The sequence below is a fragment of the Biomphalaria glabrata genome, chromosome 14 (assembly GCF_947242115.1).
Source record: "Biomphalaria glabrata chromosome 14, xgBioGlab47.1, whole genome shotgun sequence".
Classification (NCBI taxonomy): domain Eukaryota; kingdom Metazoa; phylum Mollusca; class Gastropoda; family Planorbidae; genus Biomphalaria; species Biomphalaria glabrata.
The window spans coordinates 6,258,566-6,272,064 of record NC_074724.1 but is presented as its reverse complement, the minus strand read 5'-3'; the positions used below and the strand labels follow the sequence as shown (position 1 = coordinate 6,272,064).

Sequence of the window (13,499 nt, the reverse complement as noted above, 5' to 3'; positions counted from 1 at the left end):
CATCAAGCATTCTTCTCTTTCTGAAAATTTATTTTCTATTTTCTCCTGAATGTTTTGTATTAACTCATCTTCTCTATCATGATATAGTTTCAAATTATTTATGTGATATGTTTTAATTTTCCCATTTATTTCAATTTGATAATTCACATCATTAATTTGTTTTATCACTTTAAATGGACCTTTCCATTGTTTACCAATTTTATTTTTCAGGTCATTTATTAATATTAATACATTGTTTCCTACTTCTAGTGTTTTCAATTGTCTTTTCTTATTTAGATTCTCATGAGCACCTTGTTTGTACTTCTTATTGTTGTTATATGCTTGAGTCCATATTTCTTTCAATTCTGTTGTGATTGTTGTTTCACTGTCATTATTTAATTTATTCTCATTGTCTATTAGATTTTCTTTGAAAACATCTAATTCATCTCTAGGTTTTCTTCCATGTATTATTTCATATGGTGAAAATTGTGTTGCTTCATGGATGTTGTTTCTATGAGCAAATAGTACATAGTTAATGTAATGATCCCACTTGTTCTGATTATTCTGAATTATCTTTGTTAGTGATCTTTTTAATGAACCACCATATCGTTCACATAAACCATTACTCTCCGGGTGATAAACCGAAGAGTATATGTGTTGTATATTGTATTGTTTAGTCCATTTCTTAAATTGTTCTGACTTAAACTGAGATCCCTGATCACTCAATATAATTTTAGGTATACCATGTCTTGTAATTACTTTTTGAGTTATGGCATTAATGATATTCTCTGCACTTGTATTTGATAATGGAATTGCCTCTGGATATCTACTAAACATGTCTATTACTGTTAGAATGTATTTGTTATTATTTTCTGTTTGAATTAAAGGACCTATTAAATCAATAGATACTTTCTGAAATGGTGCTGTAGGTTCATCCATTTCTTGAATAGGTGCTTTATTCACTAGGCTTTTGTTAGATCTCTTTTGACATATGTCACATGAGTTTATGTATTTGTTGATTGTTGCTTTCATTTTGGGCCAAAATACTTGTTTTGACAAATTCCTATAACATTTCTTTACTCCCCTATGTGCTGCTAAATTATTATCATGTGTCATGATTAAAACATCTTTCCAATATTTTTGTGGTAAGACAAGTTGTTTTATTTTCTTGTTATCATTACTTGTTTGTCTAAACAATATTTTATTCTCTATACAAAATTTCTCCATTGGATTATTATTGTTTTTATCTGATATTCTTGAATAAATTTTCCCAATAATATTATCATTCATTTGTTCTAATGCAAATGTGGGTGTTGTTTCTTTTTCACTTTGAGATATTTGTGTTTCAAGACTATTTTGTGTTTCATTTTCTATCTCTCTTTCCTTAACATCTGTATTTTCTATTTGTATTACATTACTGGTTTCTTTTTCTTTATCATTACTTATTACATTTATTGTATTTTCCTGTTTCTCATCTTGTTTATCCATTGATCTTGTTATTATCATACTTGTTATATTTTGTGTTTCTATGTTTTCATGATTTTGTCTTATGTTTTTGTATTTGTTTTGCCAGTCTTCTAATTCTTTTCTTGAACATTCTTTAACTCCTTTTATGTTTCCTACTAACATATCATATCTCATTTCTGGTATTGCAATGCCATCACAATAACCAGTGAAAAATGGAGTTTCAATGTATACTCTTATAGCTTTAAATTCCCTTACAGTGCCATCTGCTAATTCTACTTTCTTAGTAAACCCTTTATACCAATGAGGTTTGACAAATTTAGTTTTTACTGCCAAAGTGTTACAACCTGAATCCCTGATTAATTCTACTGGAATTCTATCTACAAACCCTGGGTACACTGTAAAATTGTTCCTATTTCCTTCCATGAAATATATCCTATCTGTACCTTTATTTTTGTATTCCCTACTGTAACTCCTATTTCTATAATTTCCCCTATCATTCCTATCTCTACTCCTATATCTACTGTTATTTTGTTCATTGTATCTATTTCTACTTCCAGACCTACTATTCCCTCTTCTACAGTTAGCTGCTATATGACCTTTTCCTTGACATTTAAAACAGGTTATTTCACTATATTTTCTATTTCCACTATTTGATCTGTTTCTATTTCTACTTCTATCAACATTTTCTTTGGTGTATCCTATTAAATCTACTTTGCTCTTATCCCTATCAGAAAATGGTTTATTTGGATAGGCATTTTTGTATACTCTCATTATCTCTGTTATTTCATCTATAGTTTTTGGGTTTCTTTCTCTAATAAAAGATTGTAATTGAGGATCACATTTATTTACAAAGTTGTCCACTAAAATAAAATTTTTTAATCCTTCATAAGAGTTTGTCACTTTTTCTAATTTTACCCACTTATTGAAAAAATCCTTTTCCATATTAATGGTAGTTTGGGGTTCTATTCCTAATGATGGTATATTGTCAAAGTATTTCTTTCTAAAAGTTGTAGCATTATGACCATAGGCATTCAATAACTCTCTTTTTAAAACCTGATAGCTATCATCAATATGATGGTCATGATTTTGGCATATTGTTAGAGCTTGACCATGAACAAAGTCTATCAGTATTTCAGACCATTCTTCTTCAGGCATATTAAATGTAGACATTTTTGCCTCATATCTTTTCAAAAAATCACCAATGTCATCCTTCTGTTCATCAAAACTTTGTATCTTTCTCTTTAGCCATGTTTGTGAATTATGGTTGTCTCTTTGTGTGGTATAATTATTTGAGTTATTTGTGTTATTTCCTTGTTCAGTTTGAGCTCTGGCTTGTGCTGCATCCAATCTCATCTTCTCCATTTTAGCTTCATGTTCTCTAATTTTTTCTCTTTCTTTGTCTTGCCTTTCTATCTCTTCTTTCTGTCTTTGACGTTCTGTTTCTTCCCTCACAACTTGCTGTACATAAGCTGCTAAGTCTTTTCCTTTTAACTCCATGGCCTTTCCATCCTGCATAGCTGTTTCCTTAACCTCCTTAAGGTCCACATATGATGATGTAGCCATTGTATTTTATATTTTATATATATTTTTACTTAGCCTATATTGGTTATGGCTATACTTTAAATTTATTTTATATTTAGGTTTTTACACACTTTTATACCAGTTTTAAGTGTTATGTCTCTATCTATAGATTTAGTAAATGAGTAAGTCTAGTCTGAGTTATATTCAGATCTGTATATTAGATCTAGTATCACACAAATTTAAATCTAGTATAGTATAGTATGTATAATAATACTATTTAGATCTATAGTTATCAAGAGCACTATGACTTTTAGATCTAGTATGAATAACTATGATTAATTTTAAAATTTGATGTGACTGAAGTGTCTAGAGACACTAGAGAGTAGAGTAAATTCAAAGACTGTCTAGAGTCTAGATCTAGAGTAGATTATGGTTCTATTCAACCATATGAAACAAATATATGTATACAATGTCAAATATATCTTCAACAAGATATATATATCTAGAATGTACTACCTTCATTCATTTTTCAATTAATGATAATATTCCAAATTCGAGTCTAGATAATCAAATGTACCAAAGAGATGTACAAAATTTGTAGATCTATATTTAGCCAGACGACAGTGTTTGACTACATAGCCAGTTTCGGCATTATTCTCATGGCAAAATCATATTTGATTTTAACCGCTCAAACTAAAATTATTTTAGTCTGATTCACAGTAAAAGAATCCTACCCGCACTTTCTATCATTAAGTGAAAAAAAAATACAGATCTAATTAAATTAATAAAATTAAATAATTTAAAATAATATAAACAAATGAAATAATTAAAATGAGACTATCGCTATGGGTTGGGATATGACAATATGGCACACAATGATGACGTCACGAAGTAACCAGGCAACAACGGATATGACGTTTATACAAACAAAACAAATTACAATCCTAAACGTATAATATAGCTTTTCATCTAAATTACGTCTTCTACCCCGACGGGTTTTAAGGCGCACCACCTGATTTTACTCAGGCTAACGTACCAAATTTAGACAAAATCTATTTCTAAGGGCAATCTAAACATATACTAATAAGAAAAATGGCACTTAGCTTTTGATAAGAAAGATCCCTTTGTTCGGACTCCCGAATATGCTAGATCACAACAAATTCCACTGCCTCTCTTCCAGTTCTGACTCTGTTCTCCGGTGCTACCAGTATCCCACGTAATGCCACAGATGTCCTGATATGCCACAGCAAAATGTTTCAGTTCTTTCGGCGACTGTTGATGACCGTATGTGTAGTTCCGACGACTTTGTGTACACAGTTACTGACGAATAGGTTAACGGTTCTTCTGGCGACGACTTGACTTGTGTAGATGACTACTGACAAATAACAGTCTCTTGACGGCAACTTGATCTGGACGACTGACGAATAAACGAATAACGAATTTCTTGACGATGACTTGATCTGGGCTGACGAATAACGGCTTTCTTGACGATGACTTGATCTGGGCTGACGAATAACGACTTTCTTGACGATGACTTGATCTGGGCTGACGAATAACGGTTCTCCAAAATAGTTCACTGCTTCTGCTGCTACTCTGGTAGTACGACGAAGTTTGCTGTTGTACTCTGCTTCAATAGACCAAACTGTCTAATGTAGACTAGGTGAGACCAAGGTCACCTCCGACGACGTTCCGTTATACGATTAACGGTTTTCAACGAAATTAAGTGGATGTAGCTGTTTCCACAACTTCACTGCTAACAAGTCTAGGTATGGTCTAGACCGACGAATACTAGATATATCAATGTTCAGTACTGATAAAGATTACTTTACTAACCTTCCAAAGGTTAAACACAGTGACCGTTATAAACGTGGCAAGCAACCGGTTCAATGAGCAAACTGCTCCACAAGAATCTCTCCAAGGGTAAGACGACAGAGCGATTTCGATTTAGTTAGCTACCAAACTTGTAGTACTCACAATACTTCTGACAGCGGGCAAACTGTCCTTCTCGAAACTGACGAGGTAAAACTTGATACTCGATGTGGCTCCTATGACGAAGAAAAAATATGTCCAACAGGTTCACTAACGATCTCTCACCCGTTATGAATGAACGGTTTCTCTGGTTGTAGGTCGATTCAGCATATGAAGATCAGGCGTTGCGATGATTACGGTCCTGACGAAGGTCACCCTGAGTTAACGGCTCGTTGAACGTGCGATCAAACAGGCGACGACTGCATGTAGATCTAAAACAAAGTCACTCTGCGATGCTGCTGTGTTCAGCCGTACTCCGATGAAATCTTATCTTCGAGTGCACGACCCTCACCTGAGTAAACGTTCTGCTTCGAGGTCCGGTTCGATGTTCAGACTTCGGGCGTCGGGGGTCGCCACTGTGATGTTGCTTATTCAGGCTGTCTTGAAGTCAACTATGGAACTGTTGGATTTCAGCCAATTACTCTGCAGGCGTTTGGGTGTAATTGTTCGGGTGTATTACGTATAGTTGAACAACAATCCAGATAGAACGAGACAAACATCTATTTTAACTAGTGAAGAGATGTAGTCGACTCTGATGAACAATTGTACATATGGATTTATTCTGATAAAAGGCCACAGTAGAAGTCTCTGTCACTAAACACGTCGTTACCCTGGAGTGTTCTATCGCTAACTGATTTTCCGGTCTCTAACCCAACATATCCCAAACGTCACTAGTCCCGTTCAATATGTGTCTACTATGGTGCGTCGCTAAATAACTAAAATAACTAACCTATATAAATAAGGTGTCTAACAGTATATAATAATTCTTAAATAGTATTTAATTTCTTGTTTCTTACACAGACGATGACCATAGCATTCATTATACAACCATCATAGTGTTGTCCATTGTCAGCAGTTTTCTGACTTTATATTTATTTATTCATTGTTTCAAGAGAAGTATGTTGTAATGCAATAAATGGTTGTTTTTACATTAATATATTGTAAAGAAAAGTTTGTTAAATTAACCTACTTAAAACGTTTATATTTTGATTCTATTAAAAATGGTAAAAATTGTTTTTATTTAGATTTACAAGCACAAGTAAATTTGAAACATAAATTGTAAGTTATAATTTGTAAAATAAATAAATTAAATGTATATCTATGGTTAGTGCTATTTCTAGCTTATAAGTTGTGCAGGGGTCTTCATTCTTAGAAAATCATGCGAAACGTCTGGAAACATATGAACAAAAGCTACAATTTCTTTGAGAGCCTAGATATGCCAAACCCAGTGCCCCAAAGTGTCCCACGGGCCTTAAACTATTTTCCGATTGGCCCCGGCCGTGGATTGACCGAAGACTAAGTGCAGAGGAAATAGTGAGTGCCTGGTCGTGCGGTATGCGCGCTGGACTGCCGTTCAGTCGTCTCGACGGCCCCGGGTTCATACCCAGCTCGCTGAATTCACCCCTCGTCCTGCGGGAGGTTAGGACTAGTCAGTAAATTTTCTTCATGTTTAAGGGAAACTCTGAAACATTTAAAACATTTTACAAAACAAAAGTTTTTCTTCATACTACCGTTTTATTTTCTAACTAACCTTTATAATGCCTCCACATCAGCGTTCGATACTCCAAAGAAACCGCGTGCGGAAATGAAATGTACTAGTGGGCCATTCCTTCTTCCTTAACACTTGCAATCCACACGATACTTTGGATGCTCTCTCATAAGGTATCGGTTTTCATTCAAATGAACGTTCAAATGAACGTTTCCAAGAGCGAACAAAGATGATGGCTGAATGTTGCCACCTGTTTGATTACACGAAACAACATTTTATTGATTGTTGCGTTATTTAAAAACGTTATATACACACCGAGGGCCGGTCATAAGCTGGTGTTACAGATCGGGGCCCCGCGTCCAGCAATTTATATTAACAATAATGCTATCAATCATAGCTCTAGTCACAGGCTTTTAAAGGTGCAAGACTTAAAGTATTAACATATTTAGTGTATCGTACGATTGACGTTACTTAATTTAACCCACTAGCGCCTATTGCGTTTGAGTTGCTTCCTATGCATGTTGTATACTAATTGGGGATATAATTATATAATAAAGTGGTTATTATAAAAAGAAAGTATAGGAGGGTTTCTCGAGCATCCAATAAATTGTTCTCTTAATTTGTAAGGCTGGCCCTGCAACACACCAGTATCATTAAATTCTTTTCTACATATAAGAAGTTAAGTAATGATTGCCATGGCCGTATAGAGGCAGCTATTTATATTCAGACCATTTTTTGGACACATCTTTTTAAATGTTTTTAAATAGAAGTACAACTATATTTGTCTTTATTTACAAAATATTGTATGTTACATGGTAACGTTTTTTCTTAAAAATTACATGTTTGTGATTTTGATTTCAGAATTAGCTCAAAACATACTATACAAACAGGTAACGAAATTGAAATTTTGAATAATATTTCTATTCTTAATGTGGGGTTTGACACAAACTGAGAACATATAAAGTGTTTGTTTTTTTTTAGTTTGAACATCTGAGCATGTGTTTACTTTTATTTTCTCCTACCCATTATTATGAGTTATATAAGCAGTTAGAATTACAAGTTAATACAATACATACCTACACACCTACACATACAACTACACACACACACAAACACACACACACAAACACACACACACAGACACACACTTATATATACATATATATATATATATATATATATATATATATATATATATATATATATATATATATATATATATATTTATATATATATTTTGTAGATGTATTTTTTTTTTACTTTTTCACTTTTAAATGTTCTGAATTATTAATTGATTCTGTGTAGAAGTTTTTAAAGTAATCTGATGTTATAATTAGTCTTCTATGTACTTTTAATGAGAGCTTATCATATTTGTCTTTCAAAAAATTGATTTGAAAAAAAATCGTCTTTTCATGTAGATTTTAGTTCCTCGTAGATCAAATGACTTAAATAACATCGCTTTTAACTTTCTATGGCATTTATCAAAATTATTATTTTAGTATTATCCTAATTATTATGTTTGTAGTGATAAGACAATTCGAGTAGAGCCTTTCTCATGGCTTAAGATTCTTTAGAATCATCTTTTATAAATCAATCAATGCAGGTGCGGTAGCTGAATGGTAAAGCCGTGGATCCCAGATATCTTTAAGGTGCCTCTGAGCCCACCCAGCTCTAATGACATGACATAAGTTGGTGAAAAGTAAAGGCGGTTGGTCGTTGTGCTGGCTACATGACACCATCGCTAACCATGGGCCACAGAAACAGATGAGCTTTACATCGCCCGCCCGTATAGATCGCAAGGAGAGAAGGAGATCTTTACTTATTCTTTATCTTTATTCTTTTTATTTTAATAAACACAGAAACATTACGTATCGTTTATTATTTCCAGAAGATCTTGACAACAGTGACATTTATTCATTCAACATATTACAACATAGGAAACCAAAAGGTATGTTTACATGTCATCACTTAGACAATTCGTTATATTCGTTAAGAAACGATAATGTGAAGCATTTAAAATAGAATCCTTTACACTCTTTCTCTCCGTAATTATTTACATTATTCTGGTGGAATCAACGCTGCTATCGTCAGTTAGAAGAGAAAGAGTTAAATGTAATTATTATTTTTTTTACAATGCTTATATCAACCTACTCTGTCTTTCTGTGTGTCCGTCTCACTAGCCTAAGGTTTGCACACGTTATTTCGCCGACAAACAATATCGGATTGAGATAAAATGTTGCACAATTATTTCTTTCACATGACAACACACGAATAATTTACAAAAAATATCTGTTAATTAATTTTGAAAATAATTTTTTTTTTGCTATCGCAAACAAGGGAATGAAATAGTACTTGACGGAAGTGTTGGTATAAGCTGAATTAGTCCACTTTACTGAACACAAACAACACATAACTAGACAATCCTCCCTGTTCGTGGACCTTCGCCAGTAGAGTGGTTACCGAATTCGGATCGTTCTTGCTTTTTATTTATTTATTTTAAAATTTTTATGAATTATTTACTGTTAGTGTAAATCTATTAAAGATTGATATATATATATATATATTCATATATTTATATATATGAATGATCCAACTAATTGAAACTAGTACGCTTAATATAAACTTTATTTTTTAAAAAGTATTTTTAGGTTTTTGTTTTTTTTTCTTTTTGTAGGCATTCCCCTTTATTCTAGAAGTGAAACTGATTGTGAACATAAAAATGTCAAAACTAATAGAGATACATTAGGATCCATTTATGTTAAACGAAACAATTTTGATATGAATTGTATTTTTTTAAAAATATTTTAGTCTATCTATGAATGTGTTAAGACATTAGCAACTTTCCAAAATTGAATTTAACATAACCATATTTATTGAAAAAGAAAATCTGTTTTCCTTTATTTATATAAGATGATTACTGCACGATAGACAGATTATCATACTGCAAGAATTTAACAGCATCGAAACAATCAACCAGAACTGCATTAGACTTTGGTAGAGTAGCATTTCTATTTTGTTAAGTTTAAATATATGGTGGGGAGCGTGGTCGAGAGGCTAGGTGCGCTTGAACACGGGCAGAGTTGTGTTTACTGAGCGCCTAAAAGCAGCACGGAAAACCAACTCCTAGATACCCCCCCCTCCCCCCCCCCCCACTGGTCCACAAATGAGATTGGACCAAAAGTGCTCTGAGCATGCTATACGCATGAAAGTAGCGCTATATAAAAGATATAATATAATAATGCTCCAGCAATGTAAATAATTTTTAATAAGTTATATATTAAGTTAAAAAATATAGTAAGTTAAAAAAATAGTTTTCATTTTTGTTGTTGGACGACTCAGTTCCTATTTTTCCAGAATTTAAAGTATTGTTTTCTTCAATTTATTGTATTTAAATACAAAGACTTTTTGATTGACTCTTCTTGGAAATATATTTTGATTACAATACATTATCTTCTTTTTTTGAAAAAAAAAACGCCAGTATTACTTAAGATAAGATAAGATAAGACATTTTAAGATGTCAGGTTAATCACAAATCATCTCTAATAAATAATTTTAAAAAACATTAAAACTTTAACTTCAGTACTAATTCTTAGCAGTCAATTGTTTTTTTGTTAACATTCTTATAAATTATTATAAATTATAAATTCTTATAAATATAAATAAACTCCTATATAATAAATCGAAGCCTTATTCTAGAAATTAACACGAATTTGTAAATATATTAAAAACATACTCTATCCAATGCAAAATTCAGACATGCATGGAAAAAGGAGCTTGACAGATCGTCAGTGGTGTACCAACGGTTCAACAGTCTATGGCAGTGTTTCCCATCTTTTTTCTTAAAGGAACCCTTCGCAAATCCTGAGTATTTAGCCATACGCTTTGCCCATTTTTTGAGAGATTAACTCACGCGGTGGCCTACTAGTTAATTATTTCACTAGTTCGTAGAGCACATAGTCATGCCTCGCTGGACACTAGAGTTCCGCGGAGCACAGTTTGGGAAACACTGGACTAAGGAAATAGGTGAAATTGAGCATGCTCGCGACGTAACAAATAATACAAAACGTGTTGAGGCATAGGCCCAAGTTAATGTACGAAGTAAATGCAGTAGAAAATACTTTCTAATATCATCCCATTAGCGAAATGTAGAACAGAAATAATAATCGTCTAGAAATGTGTGTTAACTTAGGTGTATTAAATCTCTCAGTACATTTAAGATATGAATGTACTTTTAAGATGTATGTATGTATGTTTAAGATCCGTACTCAACTATTGAGGAATGTTTACTTGACAAGGAAATTGATACTCTACTTGCATATGAATATGGAAATCACGAGAATACTATTACATCTATTATTAGAACACCAGGTTAGTATCACAGAAAATGAGAAAATTCTCACAGATTTTCTGACAAATGTAGCCTGATTGCAAAACTATCTAAACATGTTAAAAAAGCATGCTATTACATCTATTATTAGAATACCAGGTTAGTATCATAAAAAATGAGTAAATTCCTACAGATTTTCTGACAAATGTAGCCTGATTGACAAACTCTCTAAACATGTTAAAAAAAGCAAACAACAAACAAACGTAGGCCTATCAGAGCTTACTTAACTTAAATTTTAATGGAGTTCTTTATATATAAATATTTAATTAAATTTTAATGGAGTTCTTTATATATAAATATTTAAATGTAAAATTTTGTGTGATATTACATGTGTGATATGGAGGCGCGGTGGCTGAGCGGTAAGGCGATTGGCTTCCAAACCAGGTCTCGGGTTCGAATCCCGGTGAAGACTGGAATTTTTAGTTTCGGGATCTTTAGGTGCCTCTGTGTCTAACCAGGTCTAAAGTAAAGGCGGTTGGTTGATGTGCTGGTCTTTTAAAACATAAAAGTTTTTTACAGCTATTAGCTACTACAAGAGGTCTCTGTTCGTCCGTTAATGTGTCTCTAAACTATTTCCGTTGCTTTACTAAAGAAATACGCAATTTAACTTCTACACGTCTGATTACTGAGTCATAACAGTACTTTACCTCGTTAACCGTAGGACACAAAAACACGTGACCTTTACACCATCTTCCCTATAGACTACAAGGTCAGAAACTGTTTTTTTCTTACGTATATTAAGCGGGGAATGCGCGGTGGCTGAATGGTAACACGCTTGGCTTCCGGTTTCGAATCCTGTTGAAGACTGGTATTTTTAGAATTCTGGATCTTTAGGGCGTCTCTGAGTCTGAGTCTCTGATATTAGTAAAGGCGATTGGTCGTTGCACTTGTCACACTACACTCTCGTTAACCGTGGGCCACAGAAACAGATGACTGTTGCATCATCTGCCCTATAAACAGCAAGTCTGAAAGGGGAACTTTATGTTCATATTTAGCGGCAATTATTATATTGTTTTTATATATTTTTTTTTAACTTTCTTAACGCCGTGAATGCTAATAAAGATTTTTTTTTTTTAGTTAAAGACAGATCAAAAGATGACTTGCCTACAAAACTTGTTTCAAAACGTCACAGAGATGGAAATATATACGAAAGCATTGCCTGATTCTAGCATTAATTTGTTTCTATTTAGTTATTATTTGTAGTGTTCCTATACTGTTTATACCGTTCTCCGGGAGAACATGGATATTTATAAGATAGTCTTGCTAGCGTATGCACATTATGTAGCGAAAGAGTTTGAGGAGTCTCAAGATCAATGAGTCATACAAAAGATTATTTAGAACCACTGTATTGTAAACATTGTTGTCTGTCGGTAAGCAAAGAGACCCATTCAGCCATATTTTTCTATCACTGGACATCGAAAGCGATGTTGTCATGGCGAGACGGTTGTCTCTTTCTCTAGAGAGTGACGCATCGCTAGACACTGCAATTCCAGGTACGCGAAGAAGTCAACCACAAAGAGGAAGTCATTTTTGTTATATTTGTGGAATTGACTTGGTTTCGTATTAGGATTTCTGGAACGTGACCTGCTTTTTAAAGGTTGATATGGGGGCCTACGGACCAAACAGATCAATACCTCATTAAATTATTGGGTCAGGTTGAAGCTCTAGATGTATGTAAGAAAGGTGCAATAATCCGTACAAATAAGCTCAGTAGCTATGATTTTATCATTTTATTTAGCATTTCCAAACAGAACATTGTAACCTGTTGAAGCCAGCACATAACCTTGGTTCTCACTATTCTGTTTACAGAAGTAAGCTGATAGGCAGATGTATGTGACATTTTTTTCAGTACATTTTTTCCAATGCTTCAATTCTACCTGATTCAGTATTAGTATGGGTTGTAGGTTTAATTTGACTGGACGCTTTTAATATTTTAGATATTCGTCATTTAATTTATTGTAGGTTTCCCTCACGATTTATTTAAAATAAACTTAAACATTATTTTTTTTATTTGTTTAGTCTTTAGTCATAATCAAATTATTTATTGCAACACACTGTTCTACAACAATGTGTAAATGTTTACTATGGCATCTTTTTCCATTAGATAATAAATGTTGTATACAAATTTTACACAGTTCTATAATGGGTGTGTATTTTTGTGATTAAATTAGATATATGAACGTTTTAGCCTGTCGTAATGACAGTAACAATGATTTACTGCTGCAGGGGTGAACGAATGTAAAGCAAATACAATCGGAATACATATAGGAAACACTACTGGACCAATAAAAAATAAAGGAAGTTTGGGTCACGAAGCCTTCATCAGCTATAAAAGAAACAAAAAAGACAAACCATGAACAGGAAATAGGACAGATAAGTTAACTATAGGCCCCTAAGGCACTTTTACTGGCCTCCTTCAGTCGTAGAACGGAGATGAAAGTCTGGTTATTGTCTATGGTCGGAACGATGTCGCTCACACAGCAGTTCCCCCCTCTCCGCGCAAGTGATGTGACCAAAGGAACGGAATACCCGATAAAGTTTGGGATCAGTAGCGCAGCAGGCTCTGTCAGGCTGTACCTTTGTTTAAAAATTATTTTATAAGCCACTAAGCGAACAAAAATGATATAG

At 33.4% G+C, this 13,499-nt stretch overlaps 1 protein-coding gene across 2 annotated transcripts in view; it reads left to right on the top strand.

Moving 5' to 3' along the window:
* LOC106079936 (uncharacterized) overlaps positions 1-13,419 on the top strand; it is a 35,152-nt gene extending 21,733 nt beyond the window's left edge. The window contains exons 6-12 of one of the 2 annotated variants that reach the window (XM_056010791.1): positions 5,797-5,892; positions 6,021-6,054; positions 7,346-7,374; positions 8,373-8,432; positions 9,395-9,478; positions 10,742-10,852; positions 11,949-13,419. In XM_056010791.1, coding sequence (XP_055866766.1) covers positions 5,797-5,892; positions 6,021-6,054; positions 7,346-7,374; positions 8,373-8,432; positions 9,395-9,478; positions 10,742-10,852; positions 11,949-12,034 — 500 coding nt within the window. In that variant the 3' untranslated portion in view covers positions 12,035-13,419. The remainder of the gene's footprint in view (positions 1-5,796; positions 5,893-6,020; positions 6,055-7,345; positions 7,375-8,372; positions 8,433-9,394; positions 9,479-10,741; positions 10,853-11,948) is intronic. The other variant, XM_056010790.1, reaches the window with a different exon arrangement.
* Positions 13,420-13,499: the final 80 nt, after the last annotated feature.